The 15696-nt window shown below is 40.2% G+C and overlaps 1 protein-coding gene across 4 annotated transcripts in view; it reads right to left on the minus strand.

Annotated features, from left to right (window-relative positions):
* The window catches only part of FRAS1 (Fraser extracellular matrix complex subunit 1), a 409111-nt gene that overhangs the window by 257079 nt on the left and 136336 nt on the right, over positions 1 to 15696 (minus strand). For all 4 annotated transcript variants that reach the window (XM_059156621.1, XM_059156705.1, XM_059156534.1 and 1 more), the window contains exon 3: positions 2464 to 2571. In XM_059156621.1, the coding sequence (XP_059012604.1) occupies positions 2464 to 2571 (108 nt within the window). The remainder of the gene's footprint in view (positions 1 to 2463; positions 2572 to 15696) is intronic.

Raw genomic sequence — 15696 nt, forward strand, 5'->3', positions numbered from 1 at the left:
AATAAAACACGGAGGAGGGATAGGAGATGTGCGGTGGGGTAGGGATCTACAATGTTAAGTAGACTGGTGTTTGGGCAAACTTTAAAGGAAGTAAAGGATCAAGCCACATATATTATCTGTATCTGGAGAAAAAGCAATTTTAGTGGGAAAGGCAGGGGGCAAAGGCTGGAACGGTGGGAGTGTGCCTGGCACCTCCAGGGAACACCAAGCAGACGTGGAGTCTGACACGGAGTGAGCAAGGAAAAGAACAGGAGTTAATGACAAATTACAGAGGTGTAACAGCTCCGTAACAGGACACTGTGAGTGATTACTCTGAGTGAGAAGCCATGGGAAGCCATCGGAGAGGTTTAAGAAGGGAACCAACATGGCCTGACTTAAATTGTCATAAGACCACCCTGACTGCTGTATCGAGATCACAATGAACAAGACAAGTACAGGAAAAGTAAAACAAGTTAAAAGGCTACAGTGAGAATACGGACCAAAAAAATGATCACAGGTGGGACCAGACTGAAAAGCAGGGAAATTGCATTTGGGACCTGTGGTTTCATGAAGGAAGAGCTGGGTGTCTGCTAAGGCACCGGATGTGGGACATGGGAGAGAGTCAGGGGTCGAGGATGATGATGAGTGTTCTGGCCTGAGCAGCTGGGAGAAAGGGGTTGCCATTTACCAAGATGAGAAAAACTAGGAAACCAAATGAGGAAGAGACACTGTCACGTGCAGTATCCAACAAGGGCCAGAAACTTATCTTCTGGAAAGGGCCAGATAATAAATATTTTAGCCTTTGGGGGCCACATTTGGTCTACATCGCAATTACACAACTTCATCCTTGTAGTGTAGAAGCAGCCACAGACAACACATAAACAAACGAGCCTGCCTGAGTTTCAATAAAACTTTATTTATGAACACTAAAACTTAATTTCCTACAATTTTGTATCATGAAATATTGTTCCATTTGTCTTTTCCTAACTTTTTATAAAAACATAAAAACTATTCTTTATGCGTAGGTCATACGAAAACAAGTGGCAGGTCAGATCTGGTCTGCTGACCCCTGGAATAGAATACATTTAGTTTCCAGCAACACAATCGATATCTTTCTAACATTTAATGAAAGCCCTCTTTTTCTATTTTGTTTAAAGATTTTATTTATTTATTTGATAGAGACACAGCAAGAGATGGAACACAAGCAGGGCGAGTGGGAGCAGGAGAAGCAGGCTCTCCGCTGAGCAGGGAGTCCGAGGCGGGGCTCTATCCCAAGACCCTGGGATCTTGACCTGAGCCTACGGCAGACGCTTAATGACTGAGCCACCCAGGCGCCCCAAGGCTTCTTATTCTCACATGATACCACAGTTATTTGCATGAAATGGAAGACGGCATGTCTTCATGGTCTTTATATGAGCAATTCAGATTCTGACATGAATCATTCAGCAAGCTAAGTAGAGACATTTTAGGAGTATTTGCTCCATAAAATAAAACGTCCCACAATATACAAGAAAATATTATTGAATTTACCAACATTGGATGTACACCTGGCTTCTCAGAAATACACCCATGAAGAAACTGAGGCCTACAACAAAAGGTATGCAGACCCTTCCTCGCTGTGATGTTAAGAACAGACAGAAACTTACCGGCACCAGACGGCATAACGTCTCAAGATTATTATGGGGGAGGCAGGGAACTAAAAACATAAACCATGATTGTGAAATTGATAGAACATTTTCTAAAGAAAATAATTTAGTCTTCTCCAGAAAGCTTCTAATGTTCCACCTTGAAGCTTAAGCTGTTTTTTAAATAGATTCACTTTAAAAAGAAAAGAGTCAGCAACTGGAAAAAATATTGTAACAGAATTAGAGGTAGAGTCAGAAAAACTGAAAATTTTTAAGAAAGGAGAAAGGAGGAAAAAATATCCCTCCTATGCTTGGCCAACCAGGAGCTTTCTGGAGTCAAAGCCTCTCCCGTGTTCCGAGGGAGCTCAACCGCCGGGCAGTAACACACTCAGTGGCAGAACAAAAAATGGTTTTAGAAAATTATCTTCAAGCAGTCAATGCTGACTCTCCATCCATTCAGTGCTTGTAAATGTGGTGGTGCGTATCTGTGGCTTTAGCATCTGTCAGCCCGGGGACACCTCTGGGCAGCACTTTATTAACTGCATAATTGTGGTTAAGTTGCTTGAAATCTCTAGGCTTCATTTCCTCCTCTATAAAGTGGGGAGAAAGATTCCTACCTCCCCATATTAAGTGGGGTAACATCTGTAAAACTAACTGAGTGCCCAGTCCAGAGTAAATTCTCAATAAGTAGAAATTAAGATATTCTTAAATGTGATGTGTTAAAATTCTCTCCTGCATTCCATAAGGCTTCCAATTAGAGATTGGGATACGTGTCAGAACCAGTTGACTGAAAAGACACAAAAACCCTAACCTGCTCTGACTTTACCATGACATTTGGGATATAATTAGGATGCCGTACCTTCTCAAAGGCACACCGAGGGTTTCTGCAAACAGCGGGTTTGCAGATAATGATGTTGCCATGGCAACGGCAGTTCTGGCAGGAATCAGGCTTCCAAGTGGTGGCGTCCTGCAAGGAAACACAGGCTCTGAGTTAAAAACGAATCAGTCAAGGGAGGAGGCCAGAGAAGCAGCCCCATCAACAGCCCCACCGTCTGAACAATTAAAAGGCAAAGGAAAGTCACAGGCAGAGACAGGGCCTGCCGGACACTGATTAGCCCCGCAAGGCAATAAAAGCTGTATAATCCATTCCACCACAGTCAGCCCACGTAGCCAAAAACAAGGGCAGGCAGCAGAGAGCTGTCGATACCCAGAGTAAAATCCATCGATTGGCCTGAAACCTCAGGAGGACAGGTTGCTCCCTGACTTCAAGTTTCTCTGCTGTTAACTCACCGCAACCATCGGAGCATGTTTAAAGGAAAACGACACTTGCACTAGCAGGAACCAACACCCTAAAAGCAGCATTGGCCGTTAGTTAATAGCAGCACCCTAGACCTTACCTTTTAGCCCTTGCACGCTGCCTACTGTAATGCTCGTAGAAACCAAGACTGGAGGAAGTAGTTGGGTGTTTTTAAGGCAGACCGACCCACGCACTGGGTGGCTGTGACCAGGCAGCTGTGTGCCACACGTACGGGCGTACAAACAAGGCGTGCGTATGAGTTCCTTCCATCAGACTCACACGTTATCAGGGATCATGACCATGAAAGCCTTTGACTGGAACTTGGGTGAATTGGAACTTCCCCACAAAAAAGCGGAAACCGAGTGTGACAGTTAATGTCACGTTGGCCGGGCTACGGTGCCTGGCTGTTCGGTCAAACACCAGCCTATCACTGCAGTGAAGATAGTCTAGACGTGTAATTAACATTCACAATCAGCTGATTAAACTGCAGGAGATGCCCCTGGACGCTGTGAGGAGCCCCATCCAATCAGGTGGTGCTCTTTAAAGCAAAACTTGAGGTTTCTTGGAAAGGAAGGAATTCAGCCTCCAGACTATCGTGTGGATGGGGACGCCTGAGTGGCTCAGTGGGTTAAGCAGCTGCCTTCAGCTCAGGTCATGATCCCAGCGTCCTGGGATCGAGTCCCACATCGGGCTCTCTGCTCAGCAGGGAGCCTGCTTCTCCCTCTGTCTCCGCCTGCCTCTCTGTCTGTGCTCATTCTCTCTGACAAAAAAAAAAAAAAAAAAAAAAAAAAAAAGACTATCGTGTGGAAATTCTGCCTAAGTTTCCAGGCTACCAGCCTGTCCTACAAATTTCAAAATCAGACTCACAAATGCAACTTTAACTCTTGCCTAGATTTCCAGACTGCTGGCCTGCCCGACAGATTTTGGACTTGCCAGTCCCCACAACTCCATGAGCCAATCCCTTAAAATAAATCACTTTATATATACATATATATAAAGATACCCATATGCCTCCTTTGGTTCTGTTTCTCTGGAGGACCATGCCTGGCACGCCAACACTAGGACAGACTTACACGGGTGTGCACCACATTCCCAAACATAAATGAAGTCATCTCTTCAGACTGAGAAATGTTACGGGTATAACCTCTTAGAGAATGTGCTTCAAACCCAAAATTGCTTAAGAAATACCAAAGATATTGAAAGCAAGATTCCATTCCCAGCAGCTAGTTCACAAAAACTCTGAGTCAAAGCAAATGATAACTAGAACCTGTTTCGGAATACCTCTGAATGTCTTTCTTTCTTTCTTTCTTGTTCTATAACACATTCCTCCAAAATTGGCAATACCGTGCCAACTACAGTCTCCTCTTAAGCAGAAGCGTGATGACAAGCAGGGGAAGAGAAACAAATTTCCTCCCAAGCACGAGGTAATATATGTTTCCCGCTGATTTCAAGAGCACAGTATCAGTTCCAGGATACAGATTAAATAAAAATGACAACTTCACGAAGCCAGCGGCTACCATTTATTATTATCTCATGCTGACTTACGCGTGACTGTTGGAGCAGGAAACACTGACAGAGGAGGTATCTGTGGTACTAGAGGAGGGTGGCCTAGGCCGCTTTCCTGAGCTCTGCCATGACTCTAGAAGGCCGGGGCCCAGCAGAGACGCAAGTACCTGCACATCAGTTCTCTGCAAGGCACTTACATGCGTGACGGCTCTGTGGAGCTGGCACCTTTGTTAGACTATTCCCATTTTACAGATAAGAAAACAAGATGCAGGAGGTCAAGCAATCTGCTCAAGCGCACAGAGCTGCTAGGAGACCTGAAGAATCAAGGTTCCGGAGCCAGGCTGCCCAGGCTGGAAACCTGGAGTCACCACTCAGAAGGGTGAGTCCGTTACCAAGTTAAGGTTATCTGTGCCCTGGGTTTCTCACCTGTAAAGCAGGGATGATAAAGTACTTAACTCATAGGATTGTTGAAAGGCTCAACTGAGGTGATGTATTTTAAAAGGTCTGAGCGGTGCCTGGAACTTATTAAAGGCCGATTAAGCTTTATTTATTTTTAACCCAAATGTTTTTAAGATGTCACATTTAGCCAGCATCTCCTAAACATTTCCTTTTTTCCACTGAAAACCGTGCCATAATTACCTGACCTTCTCATCTTCCCACTCCAGCCTACACACGCAAAACAGTGAAATTACTATTAGGACTCTAACACTGGAAGGATTCAGGACATTGCAGCAGAAGGGAAGAGTGAAGGCAGAGATTGCATTTTTAACACTCCTTAGGTAACCGGACGTCTCCGTCCGGCTGAGCAGACGCGGCGGGCATCCATGGCTTCCTTTCCTCTGGACACATGAGGCCCTGCCCCTCCACACGGTCACTATGTCTCTCAGTTCAGTCGCCTGCACTCGCTCCACGCGTGGCATTCTTACACCAGGGGTCAACGCCTCTGCATGTCATTTATTTTCTCAACGACCCCACACTCCAAAACAGTCCATTACCCTTGTTAGCAGCTCTCAGTCACTGGACTTGGCTTACGGAGCTCTAAACATGATCTTCTAAAAACAAGGAGTGATATTTTACTTTCACTCAAAGACACATAAATTTTTCTTTATGTTAATTCAAAGTGAGGTTTATCTCAGTGAGGTTTATCTCACTTTGAATTAACCCAAGAAGTCTTCCTGAATTTGCTTACGTATTTGTCTTCCCACCAGGCTATGACCGTGACTATGACTCTTTAAAGAAGGAGGTCTCGTTTTATGCCTCTCTGGGTGTGCCCTTCGTCGAGCACGGCTCCTGAGTGTTGGATGAACTAAGGAACAACCCTGAGAACTTGCTAACCCTCAAGAAAATATCCATCCAGGCAAAATGAGATATCCCAGTTAAGATGCAAGATCTTGATAAAAACAATGTCTAAGTGATAGCACCTCAAAACCCCCATAATGTTCAAGTATTACTTTACTGAAATCAAACCATGTTTGAAAAAAATTCTTCCCCATCTAGCCACTGGACTTGTCAAAAAGTTCCTTATATTGATGTCCTCATAGAGGAAGTAATTTATGGCTAATTTTAAATAAAATGAGCCCTTTACCAAGGCCTGGATAGATGGCCATATATTTTTCAGGTCTAAAACTTTACGAATCAATTTCTATGGTTCCATAAAATTGCTTTATGAAGGTGGGGATACTAGAGTTCCTCAATAGCTAAAACTTTGGATAAAGCCATAAAGTCCAAAGAAATAACATTGTAAAGCAAGTTTTACAGATCTTCTGTGTTACTATTGCAATTTCATTGCTTTATAATCCTCTCTTCCAACCTAATACACTTTGCAAAAGAAAGTCTTAAAATAGTTTCTCCCTAGAATACAGATTAAAGGATTAGATTATGACAAACCTAAAAAGCAATCAAAATATGATCTGTTAATACAGCTTTTAATATTTTAATAATACGTGAATCAAATGTTCTTAAAGATAATATAGTATCTCCATCTTCAAATATCTTAAAGTAATAGCCAAGTAATTCAAGGAAAAAAAAACAATTTCACTTGGTTAAGTATTTATTGAACATTTGATTAATCCTAAAAATAAACAATGAATATATCTCTCACTCAAGTTTCTGGGGGAAAATTATTTACAGTATTCTATAATACCAGTAGATCACCTGTCAACATAAATTTTCTTCAATTTGAATGGTATAATAACACTCCTTCAATTATTGATTAATTCGTCTCATTTTAAATTCCCTTGGTTTCTTAGAACAGAAATGAGAAAAAATAAAGCTCACCCAAAACTGTGCTTCCAAGTTACAAAATAATACATGGACTAAAATGTCATTTTTATAATAAAAACATATTTATATACATGGTATTACATAAACCAGTAAGTGAAAGACGGTCGCTCTCAGGTTTTTTCCTTTATCCTTATCCACAGCTCCTATTTTTTTTTTTTTCAGTAACAAAAATGTAACTTATATAATTTCTCATAGCATATTAAAATTTTCTAGAAAAGCTGGACCAGTATAATAGGCATGTATATTTATTCCCGTATTCAATAAACATATTTCTTTAAATGAATTGTTTTCACAAAAATCTCAGCTTCTCAAAACCATCCTTAGGAGACTCAGTGCTGAGATCATGGAGCTGATGAGAACCTCCCAGGTAGGGAGATGCAGGCCAGGACCCCTGGCTTCCCTGGGTGTGGGAGCAGCTATGGGCAGCTTGGGCATCAGGTCCCTGTAAACTTACATCCTAGAAGAACACTCTCCTTTTTTTAATTTGTTTTCCTAATTCTGATGGATCTTCTTGGCATCAAGGATTACTGATTCTTCTGTCCTTATGCTGACCCTTGGTTGACCCAAAGTTTCCTTGAGTCAAATGGGAGGACCCAGCTGAAGATTATGTGGTCACACAGATCAGTTTAGGGGTAAATTTGGGGCTGACAAATGAGAGTTGTTGGAAGCTCCTTCAAGGAATGGGGTGCTAAAAGTTTCTCCAAGCACCTGGAACATGACTTGTGACTTAGAGCAAGCCAGGCTCCAAAGTGGGGATGCGGAATGCAGATAAGCTTCAGGCTAGGATTGCCACAGCTTGACGGCATCTGGTCATGCTTCTCTACTGCTCCGAAAGTTCAAGTGGCAACTGATTTCTCTCGCTGACTTCCTTATGTACCCTTTCTCACAAACCCTCTTTACTGGCTCTAGCTATACTGGTCTTCTTTGCTATTCCTGGAACTACCAAGTATGTTCCCAGCTCAGGGCCTTAAAATGGGGCATTCCCTCTGTTTGGGGTGCTCTTGCCCCAAACATCACCATGGCTTATTCCTTCATTTTATTCAAGTGGTTGTTCAAACACCACCTCTTCAGATAATATTTTGCATCTATTCCCTTACATGGTTTTCTTCCTAAAAGTCACCACTTACCATGGTACTATACCATTGTTTCCTAACAGTCTTTCTCCTTCCCGTTAGAGCAGGAAGGAGCCCTAAAAAAGCAGGAATTTTGTTTGTTTTGTTCACTGATGTGTCCCTAATGTCTAGAACAGTATTTGCACGTAGTAGATGGAACTTATTGTGACCTTTAAAAGTTACTTTTAAAATATAAGGTATAAGAACAACAACAACAAAAATGTTGTGTCCGTTTTCGTGCTCACCATCGGTAAATGGAATCTGGGCTTTGGAGTTAAACTAGCACAGGGGAAGTAGCGTTGAAGCAAGCAACCTACCAAACTGACAACAGTGAGCCATTTATCTTCCTAAACCTTCATGCACTCAGTGAGAGTTTTAAAAATTAATTGCGTTCCCTACTTGTCCTTCAAAGCAAGAAAGGGCCATGATATTCAACTGAGTCTCATATCTTCATTTCTGGAGGTTTATTTTTCTGACAAGTCTGGTTTTCAGAAAAGATAATCTATAAAAAAGAGTTCTTTGACCCAGCTCCAGTTCAGGCACGGAAATAATGTTCTTGTTTGTCAAAGAACCATAAAGAAACAAATCAATAACTTTCATAAGGTTATTTTAGAGTTCAATTCTTTCCCCAAGTGCCTTTCCTCAGACAGCTTAGATAAACAATACCTTTTTCATTCAATCTCATTTTAAAGTTCATGTAAAGCTCCTCATCCGGCCTCAAATAAAAAAGAGCAGAGGATACTTATTGTTGAGAAAAGACAGGAGCCCTTACATTTACATTAAATTCTCTCCTTTCAGGAGGAGCAAATACAAGTTAATGCCAAATAAGAGAGAAAATGGCAGACCACTCCCAGTCTGAGACCGATTTCAAAAGCTCGCTCCATAGAAGGCTCCCTCCCCGAGTTTCTTGTTTTCCGTACCAAGGACCTAAGTAGTTTCCCATTTCAGCATCCTGGAGTGACTAGCTTGTACCTGATCTCCCCCTCCTGCTGGCTTAAAATGATAAACCCGAAGGCACCGACTAGAAGAATATCAGCTTGGATACAGAAACAACAGCATGAATCACAGATGAAAAGATAGCCGCTTCACATAACTGAAAATGTCTTTGTTCAGCGGGCTGACAAGAGACACTGAAAGCATGGCAAGTTAACAGCGAGTTCCTGCACATACATCTCCCTGGGATGGTGTGGGAGCACAGTGGGGGCAGGGAAGGAAAGGGGACAAGCACTTCTGCAGGTCCCCAGTATACACGCCAGCCCACTGCTCCTCCCAGCATCTTGGGAGCAAAGCCTTATTTTATAAATGCATTCATAAAAGCACTCATTTTATAAACGAAGGAATAGGGTGTGGAAAGAGTAAAGGAACTGTCTAGAGCACATCTGGTAATGAGCAGATCTGGATTCAAACCCATCCTTTTCTTCCATGCCACACCACTGTCACCGGACATAATGACAATGAATGCCTTCTATTGTACAGCTGTCTTCCCAGGTCACATCACGGTCACTTCCACCCTCTCGCTTTACAGGCCAAGATGAGGACATGAGGGCAGTACCCCAAATTTCAGAGGAAAGGGCTGTGAGGTCAAGTGACTTACCTGCCTAAAATGTTCCCCATGCCTGCAAAGCACATTCTTACCTCCTTCATTTATTGAGGGGGGAAGCGCAGAGGGAGACAGAAAGAAAATCTTCAGCAGGCTCCATGCCCAGCACGGAGCCCAACACTGGGCTCAGTCTCACAACTCGGAGATCATGACCTGAGCCAATATCAAGAGTTGGACACTTAACCGACTGAGCTACCCAGGTGCCCTATACACCCTTACCCCTTTTAATCTAACTTCTACGTGTCCTCCAGGTCTCAGTTGAAATACCACTTCCTCAGGGAGGACCCCTCTGCCTCCTTGACTAAGTCAGTATTTCCCTGACTCATGTCCCCAAAGCTCCACCACTTCCACAATGCCAGACTTACGAGTTCTATTTTTCACAAAAAAGAAAAAGGAGAAAAACGTCACCTTCTGGATTCCAGACTCTTTGGCACATACAGATCTTTTATATTTCTTCCTAAAATATTCTGAGATATCATCTCCCCTCCTTTACAGATGAGGAAACCAAGGTTCATAGAGGTTAAGTAATATTACCAGAGCTTATAAGTGATAGTACCTTTATTTGAACCAGTGTCCATTTGATTCTAAAGCTTTTGTTTTTCCAATCAACCTACTTCTGTACCCACAGCATTGGTTTATGAACACCAGGTCATAGACTATACTAACTCAAGTAGCAATACCAATACGGTAGTGGGTAAACTCGGGTTCAAATACCAATTCAAGTGCTCCCTAGCTGTGGAATCTTGAACAAATCTCTTGGCTTTTCTGAGTGTCCATTTCCTAACATATAAACTATGGATAAGATAGAACTCAACAGAGTTATAATAAAGATGAAATAAATTAGTATACTTATTAGCACGGTGATTGGTACATAGGAAGGGTTAGCTATGAATTTGGTCACTTGCCACAACATTAATCAGTTGATGATGGTATTTTCTATAACAGAGGGAGTAGCTGTAGCATTTATAGCTTTAGAAAATCCCTCCTGGAATCTCCAGTTTCCAAGGCAAGGGGGAGTTAACTTTCCCACAGCTTAAATGTTTTCAAGATATTCCACTAGACAGTGCTGTAGAAGCTATATACTCCTAGAAAAGCGTACCAAAAAAGAGAAAAGAAAGAAAGAAAAAGAATTTCTTCAAAATGTAGAATAAAATTAAATGCCCAGTGAATGTGCTTCATATTCCTAATTCTGAGACAATGGAAATATAGGCTTAGTTCTGAAGCTCTTCTATTTTTATATCCAGCTTTCCACTCATTCTAACATAATCCTGTTAGAGTAAAAGGGCAAGCTTAAGAGTACCCCAACGACAAAATAACCCTCATAAATTTCTAGAGATGTTACCCCCAGAAAAGAAGCTCTATAATGAAGAAAAAGTCTGATTCATATTTCCACTTTAAGTAAGTCAGATACTAAGGAGACCCTACTATACCTTATAAGTTTGTAACTACATTTTTTCCTCTAAAAATTCTGCTCTCAAAACCTTCATGTCATATTCCTAAGGCAAATAGAGAAAAAGAAATATTCAAAATGTCTGCCCATGAAATTAATTATTGCTATACCATCATCTCTCACATTATGTCTTTTTTTGTTGGAAGCGGAGGTGAACCATTATCATTCTTTTAAAATTAGTTTGTTTCCCTTCCTCCATACCCAAGAGTAGACTATTTGTTTATATATAAGTACCTTTGTGCTCCCATAGTGACTAAAATATAGCAGGCACTTACAATGTTTTTGACTTATGGTTGGACAGATATTCCCAAATTTAGATAATCACTAGCTATTTTGTGATGTAATTGCTGAAAAGCCAAATATACAGACAACAGCACTTCACTCCCCTTGATGTCCAATAAAAGTGTTGTATGTGCAATGACCATTCTCAATATGCTCCAAGATATGCCTTCTAGACTTAAGTCTCAGTCAAGAGATTTGCTCTGAAATGACAGAGGGTCCCCCTCTATTTCTGACTGAATGCCAGGCTCACCTGCCCGATGCTATCATGTTCCAGCATGCCAACACTGTACACCACTTGAAGTGCTCCTGCATGTCCTTAATCCCTAACACTTTTTTCCTGTAGCCAGGCTCTTGGCAGCTGGCCTAGTTAAATTGGCCATCCAGTAAATGGTTGAGAGCTGTTCTGACACTCACGTTCAACCAGGTAGTTGAATGTCTATTTTCAGTCCTGGCCAAGGCCCTGAGTCAAAGACTTCATTATAAGCAATGCAACCTCACTATTTTTGTGAAAAGCAGGCTCCTAAACAGGGCTATGCCTCCCTAGGAAGCATTTTGAGAATTTGTTTTGAAGACTGAGGGTTGTGAGGTACTACTGGCATTTAACAGATAGGGACCATAAATTCTAGATTTCATGTCATGTAAAACATGAAGAAAAACTGTCTCACTTCCACATACATTCAAACATCCTACTGAACATTCGTGTAAGTAAAAAATCTGCTTATAACTATCTGATATTTATCCTCACTCTGTTTTACATATAAACACAAAGAACTTACTGACTGGTAATAATACACTCTGAATCATCCAGAATTTTAATTATCATGTAACTCAAAGAAAGATTTTCTGTTTAGAAATTTATGAAAATAACAGAGGACAAAAAATATATTGGAAATTGAAAATTAACTATGAAAATTTATCAAATAACCAGGATCTCCAACCACAATTAATTTGAAATTCTAGAACAGAAAAATACAAACAAATGAGATTAATTTTGTTTAACTGCATACTGGACATAGCTTAAAAGAATACTGGTAGGTAAGAAGATACCAACAGAAAATATCCAAACTGAAGGACAAAAACCAAAAAGTATAGAAAACAGAAAAGAGCATGGGAGACAATGAAACATGTTTCAAGTTTTAACATATGGGCAACTGAGAAAAACACGACAGGAAAGGGGCAGAAATACATTTTTGAAAAAAATAACAGCCAAGAACTTTCCAAGACAGAAGAAACACATTAAGCTACAGATTCAAGAAGTAATGACTGTCAAGCAGAATAAATATAAAGAAAATAATACCTAAACACATCAGAGTAAGACTATTGAAAACTAACAGTAAAGAATAAAATCTTTTTCTTTTCTCTAATCTTCCCTACCCTTCCAGCCCCTAGTAACCACTTTCTACTCTGCTTTATGAGTTTAATTTTTTTTTTAATAAGATTCCACCCATAAGTGGTATCATGTCATTTTTATCTTTCTCAGTCTAGTTTATTTCACTTATCATGATGCCCTCCAAGTTGATCTATATTGTCACAAATGATAGGATTTTCTTCTTTATAAAGGCTGAATAATATTGCCGTATGTGTGCACCACATTTTCTTTATCTATCCAACCACTGACAGTCACTTAAGTTGTTTCCATACAGAAAAATCTTCAACTCTATAGAGGAGAGGAGAGTTATCTTCAGAGAAGAACAATAAATCTGATAGTCAACCTATCCACAAAAAATGATGGATGTCAGAAAACAAAATCATTGAAGCGATAAATGAAAACAATCACTAAGTTAGAATTCTATACCCAGCAAGAATAGCCTTCAAAATAATATTGAAATGAAGCTTTTAAATTAATAAAACTTATGAGAATTTTTCACCCATAGACCTGAACATTAAAAAAAAAAAAAAAAAAAAAAAGTCAGAGAAGTTCTTCAGGCAAAAAGAAAATGATTGAAGATGGAAACACAGTAATGTAGGAAGGAATTGAGAGTAATGGGAAGGGCCAATGTTGGGTAAATCTAAAAAAATAACTGCACAAAACAAAAATAACATTTTGTGGGATTTAAAATATATGAAGATATAAACTGCATAATAAGACATAAGACAGCAAAGGGTTAAATAAAAAAATAAAGTGTTTCAAGGTCCTAGTCCTAGTTGGGAAGAGAGAAAATAATTAGCAAACATTGTAATCCCTAGGATTATCACTAAAAGAAACAGTAAAACATGTATAACTAACAAGCTAAAAGATGGGGAAATTAATTTTGGATTGATTCAAAAGAAGAAAAGAGAGAAAAAAAGAAAGAACATTAAAACAAACAGAAAACAACAGTAAGATAGTAAATATAAACCTTCAAGTATCAGTAATTACACTGAATGAAAATGTTAAGAGATAAAGATTGTCAGATCAGATTAAAAAAAAAAAGTGCAGTGGATCCAGTAACATTGAGAACCATTATTATAAAGTAACGATCAAATGTCTCAAAGCCCCAAGTTAGATATATGTATATAAAGACTGCCTCATTCAAAATGGAATTTCAGGGACCAGATCCTTCAACAATTCGAGTCACCAAGAATTTATAGAGGATTTGTCATTCTGCTAAGCAAGAAAATACAACCCTGTCCCTTACATATGCACTCGAACTTGAAATACAGTTGAAGAAATAAGACTTTAAAACAAATAGGGAACAAAGGAAAAGAATAATTGGAAAGAGAACCAAGTACAAAAAAGGAGTACTGGATTCGGAGTTATAACCTGCCTTCAGCAAGCTAGGCACACTAGACGAGCCATTTGCCAGGTCCTCAGATCCATCCTCTATAAAATTCAGAGGTTAGAGCACAGGGTCCCTAATCTGGAGATGAAGTCTGGAGTCATACATCTGGAAGTGGGAATCTAGCTCCCTGCCTAAATAGTTACAGAACCTTAAACAAGATAATTATCCTAATGGCCTTGGTTTACTTTTACATAAAAAGAATAAAGATAATAAAATATCTTTATAGAGGAATATTAGGAGGATAAATTAGGTAACACATTTTCAGTTCCTCAGCACAGTGCCCGACACTTATAGGGTAGAGCAGAGGCTCCCAATTCTCCAACCTTGGACCTTTTCCGTACTCCAGATAAATCTCTACCTGACCTCTGCTCCTCAGAGGGGTCATCACCGTACATCTCCACGGCCAAGTTATAAAGCAGTTCCTCATCTGCTGGATTTTTCTTCTCGTGTGTGCTTTCATGACCAAGGTCATCAATATACAACCACTCCTAGTGTGCAAGCAAATTAGAAAGCTTTCTTTTCAAAGTAAGATACCATGAAGACAATGCATTTTTTTAAAAAAATCAAACATACAACTTTCCAAACTCCATTTTATAGTGTCCATTTTAAAATGTCATTACACAAGTTGTATGTCCATATAATAATCAAAGCTACTATTTATAAGATACCATATATGTGTGTGTCATATATATCTTTATGTGTATATTATAGTTGCATACACATGCATATATATACCTATAATATACATACTACATAGAAATGTGGGTATATGTGTATGAATTTACATGCAACATTTAATTTGCAAAAATCCTGTAAATTACTTAATTATTGCTTCTGTTTTACCCCCCCCCCCAAAAAAAAAAAAAAAAACTTAAAAAAATTGTTGGAGACTTATATTCACTGGGAAATCCAGAATATGAAGCCAGGACTGCTTGGTTTCAAGAACCACGTTCCTTCGACTAAAACATACTGGTTCTGGAGGAACAGCTCTTGACAGGTTTGTGCGTACCTGATCACCGGACCGAACTGACTTTGGCTGCTGTTGCCCCCTCCACCCTCCCTCCCTGCAAGGGTTTCTGTGCAGGAGGGAATCTGGGACCAACAAGGGTAGCCAGCCCTGCCTTAGCAACCTTATTCTCAATATCTTACTCAAGATCTTAAACTTCTAAGGAAACAAAAACAGCTTCTCCTCTGGAAATGTCTGAGGAACCCTTCTATAAAGCCACATGATGTAGTAAAGTAATAACGGTATGGAAACACACAGTACCAGACCCCACTGCTCAAATCAACCCTCTTAATCTTGGCAACTGAGAAGAGCCCCATAATTATATAGCTGCTGCTATTTCCATTTCCTGGGCTAATAGTGGAAATATTCTTCTCAAGTTCTAAGTCAGAGATGGTGAACAGGTTTTCTCACACATGCCTACTCTGCAGGGGAAAAAAAAAAAGGCACTTACAATGCTGGGTTGAGGAGAACTCTGAAGCCCCGTCCAGGCAGGGTACGTGACAAAGATCCCTGGGTCTGCCACAGGTTCGGGTTAAGCCGTGGGGAAGAGCGAAGTCCCCTTGCCGTACGATCTCACACACTACAGCCCCATAGTCTACCCGAAAGTATTGTTGGCCACCATCACTCAGTTTATGAATTAAAGTGGGGGGAGAAAAACAGAAAAGAAAAGAAAAAAGAAAGCCAACTTGGTCGGGCCCAAACCACGGAGATGATTAACTTTAAGGACGAACTCATCAACTACATTTTACTTTCCTTATTTTTCCATTACGCTATTCAGCTCTTTCCAGACCCGC

The sequence above is a fragment of the Mustela lutreola genome, chromosome 1 (genome assembly GCF_030435805.1).
Source record: "Mustela lutreola isolate mMusLut2 chromosome 1, mMusLut2.pri, whole genome shotgun sequence".
Classification (NCBI taxonomy): Eukaryota; Metazoa; Chordata; class Mammalia; order Carnivora; family Mustelidae; genus Mustela; species Mustela lutreola.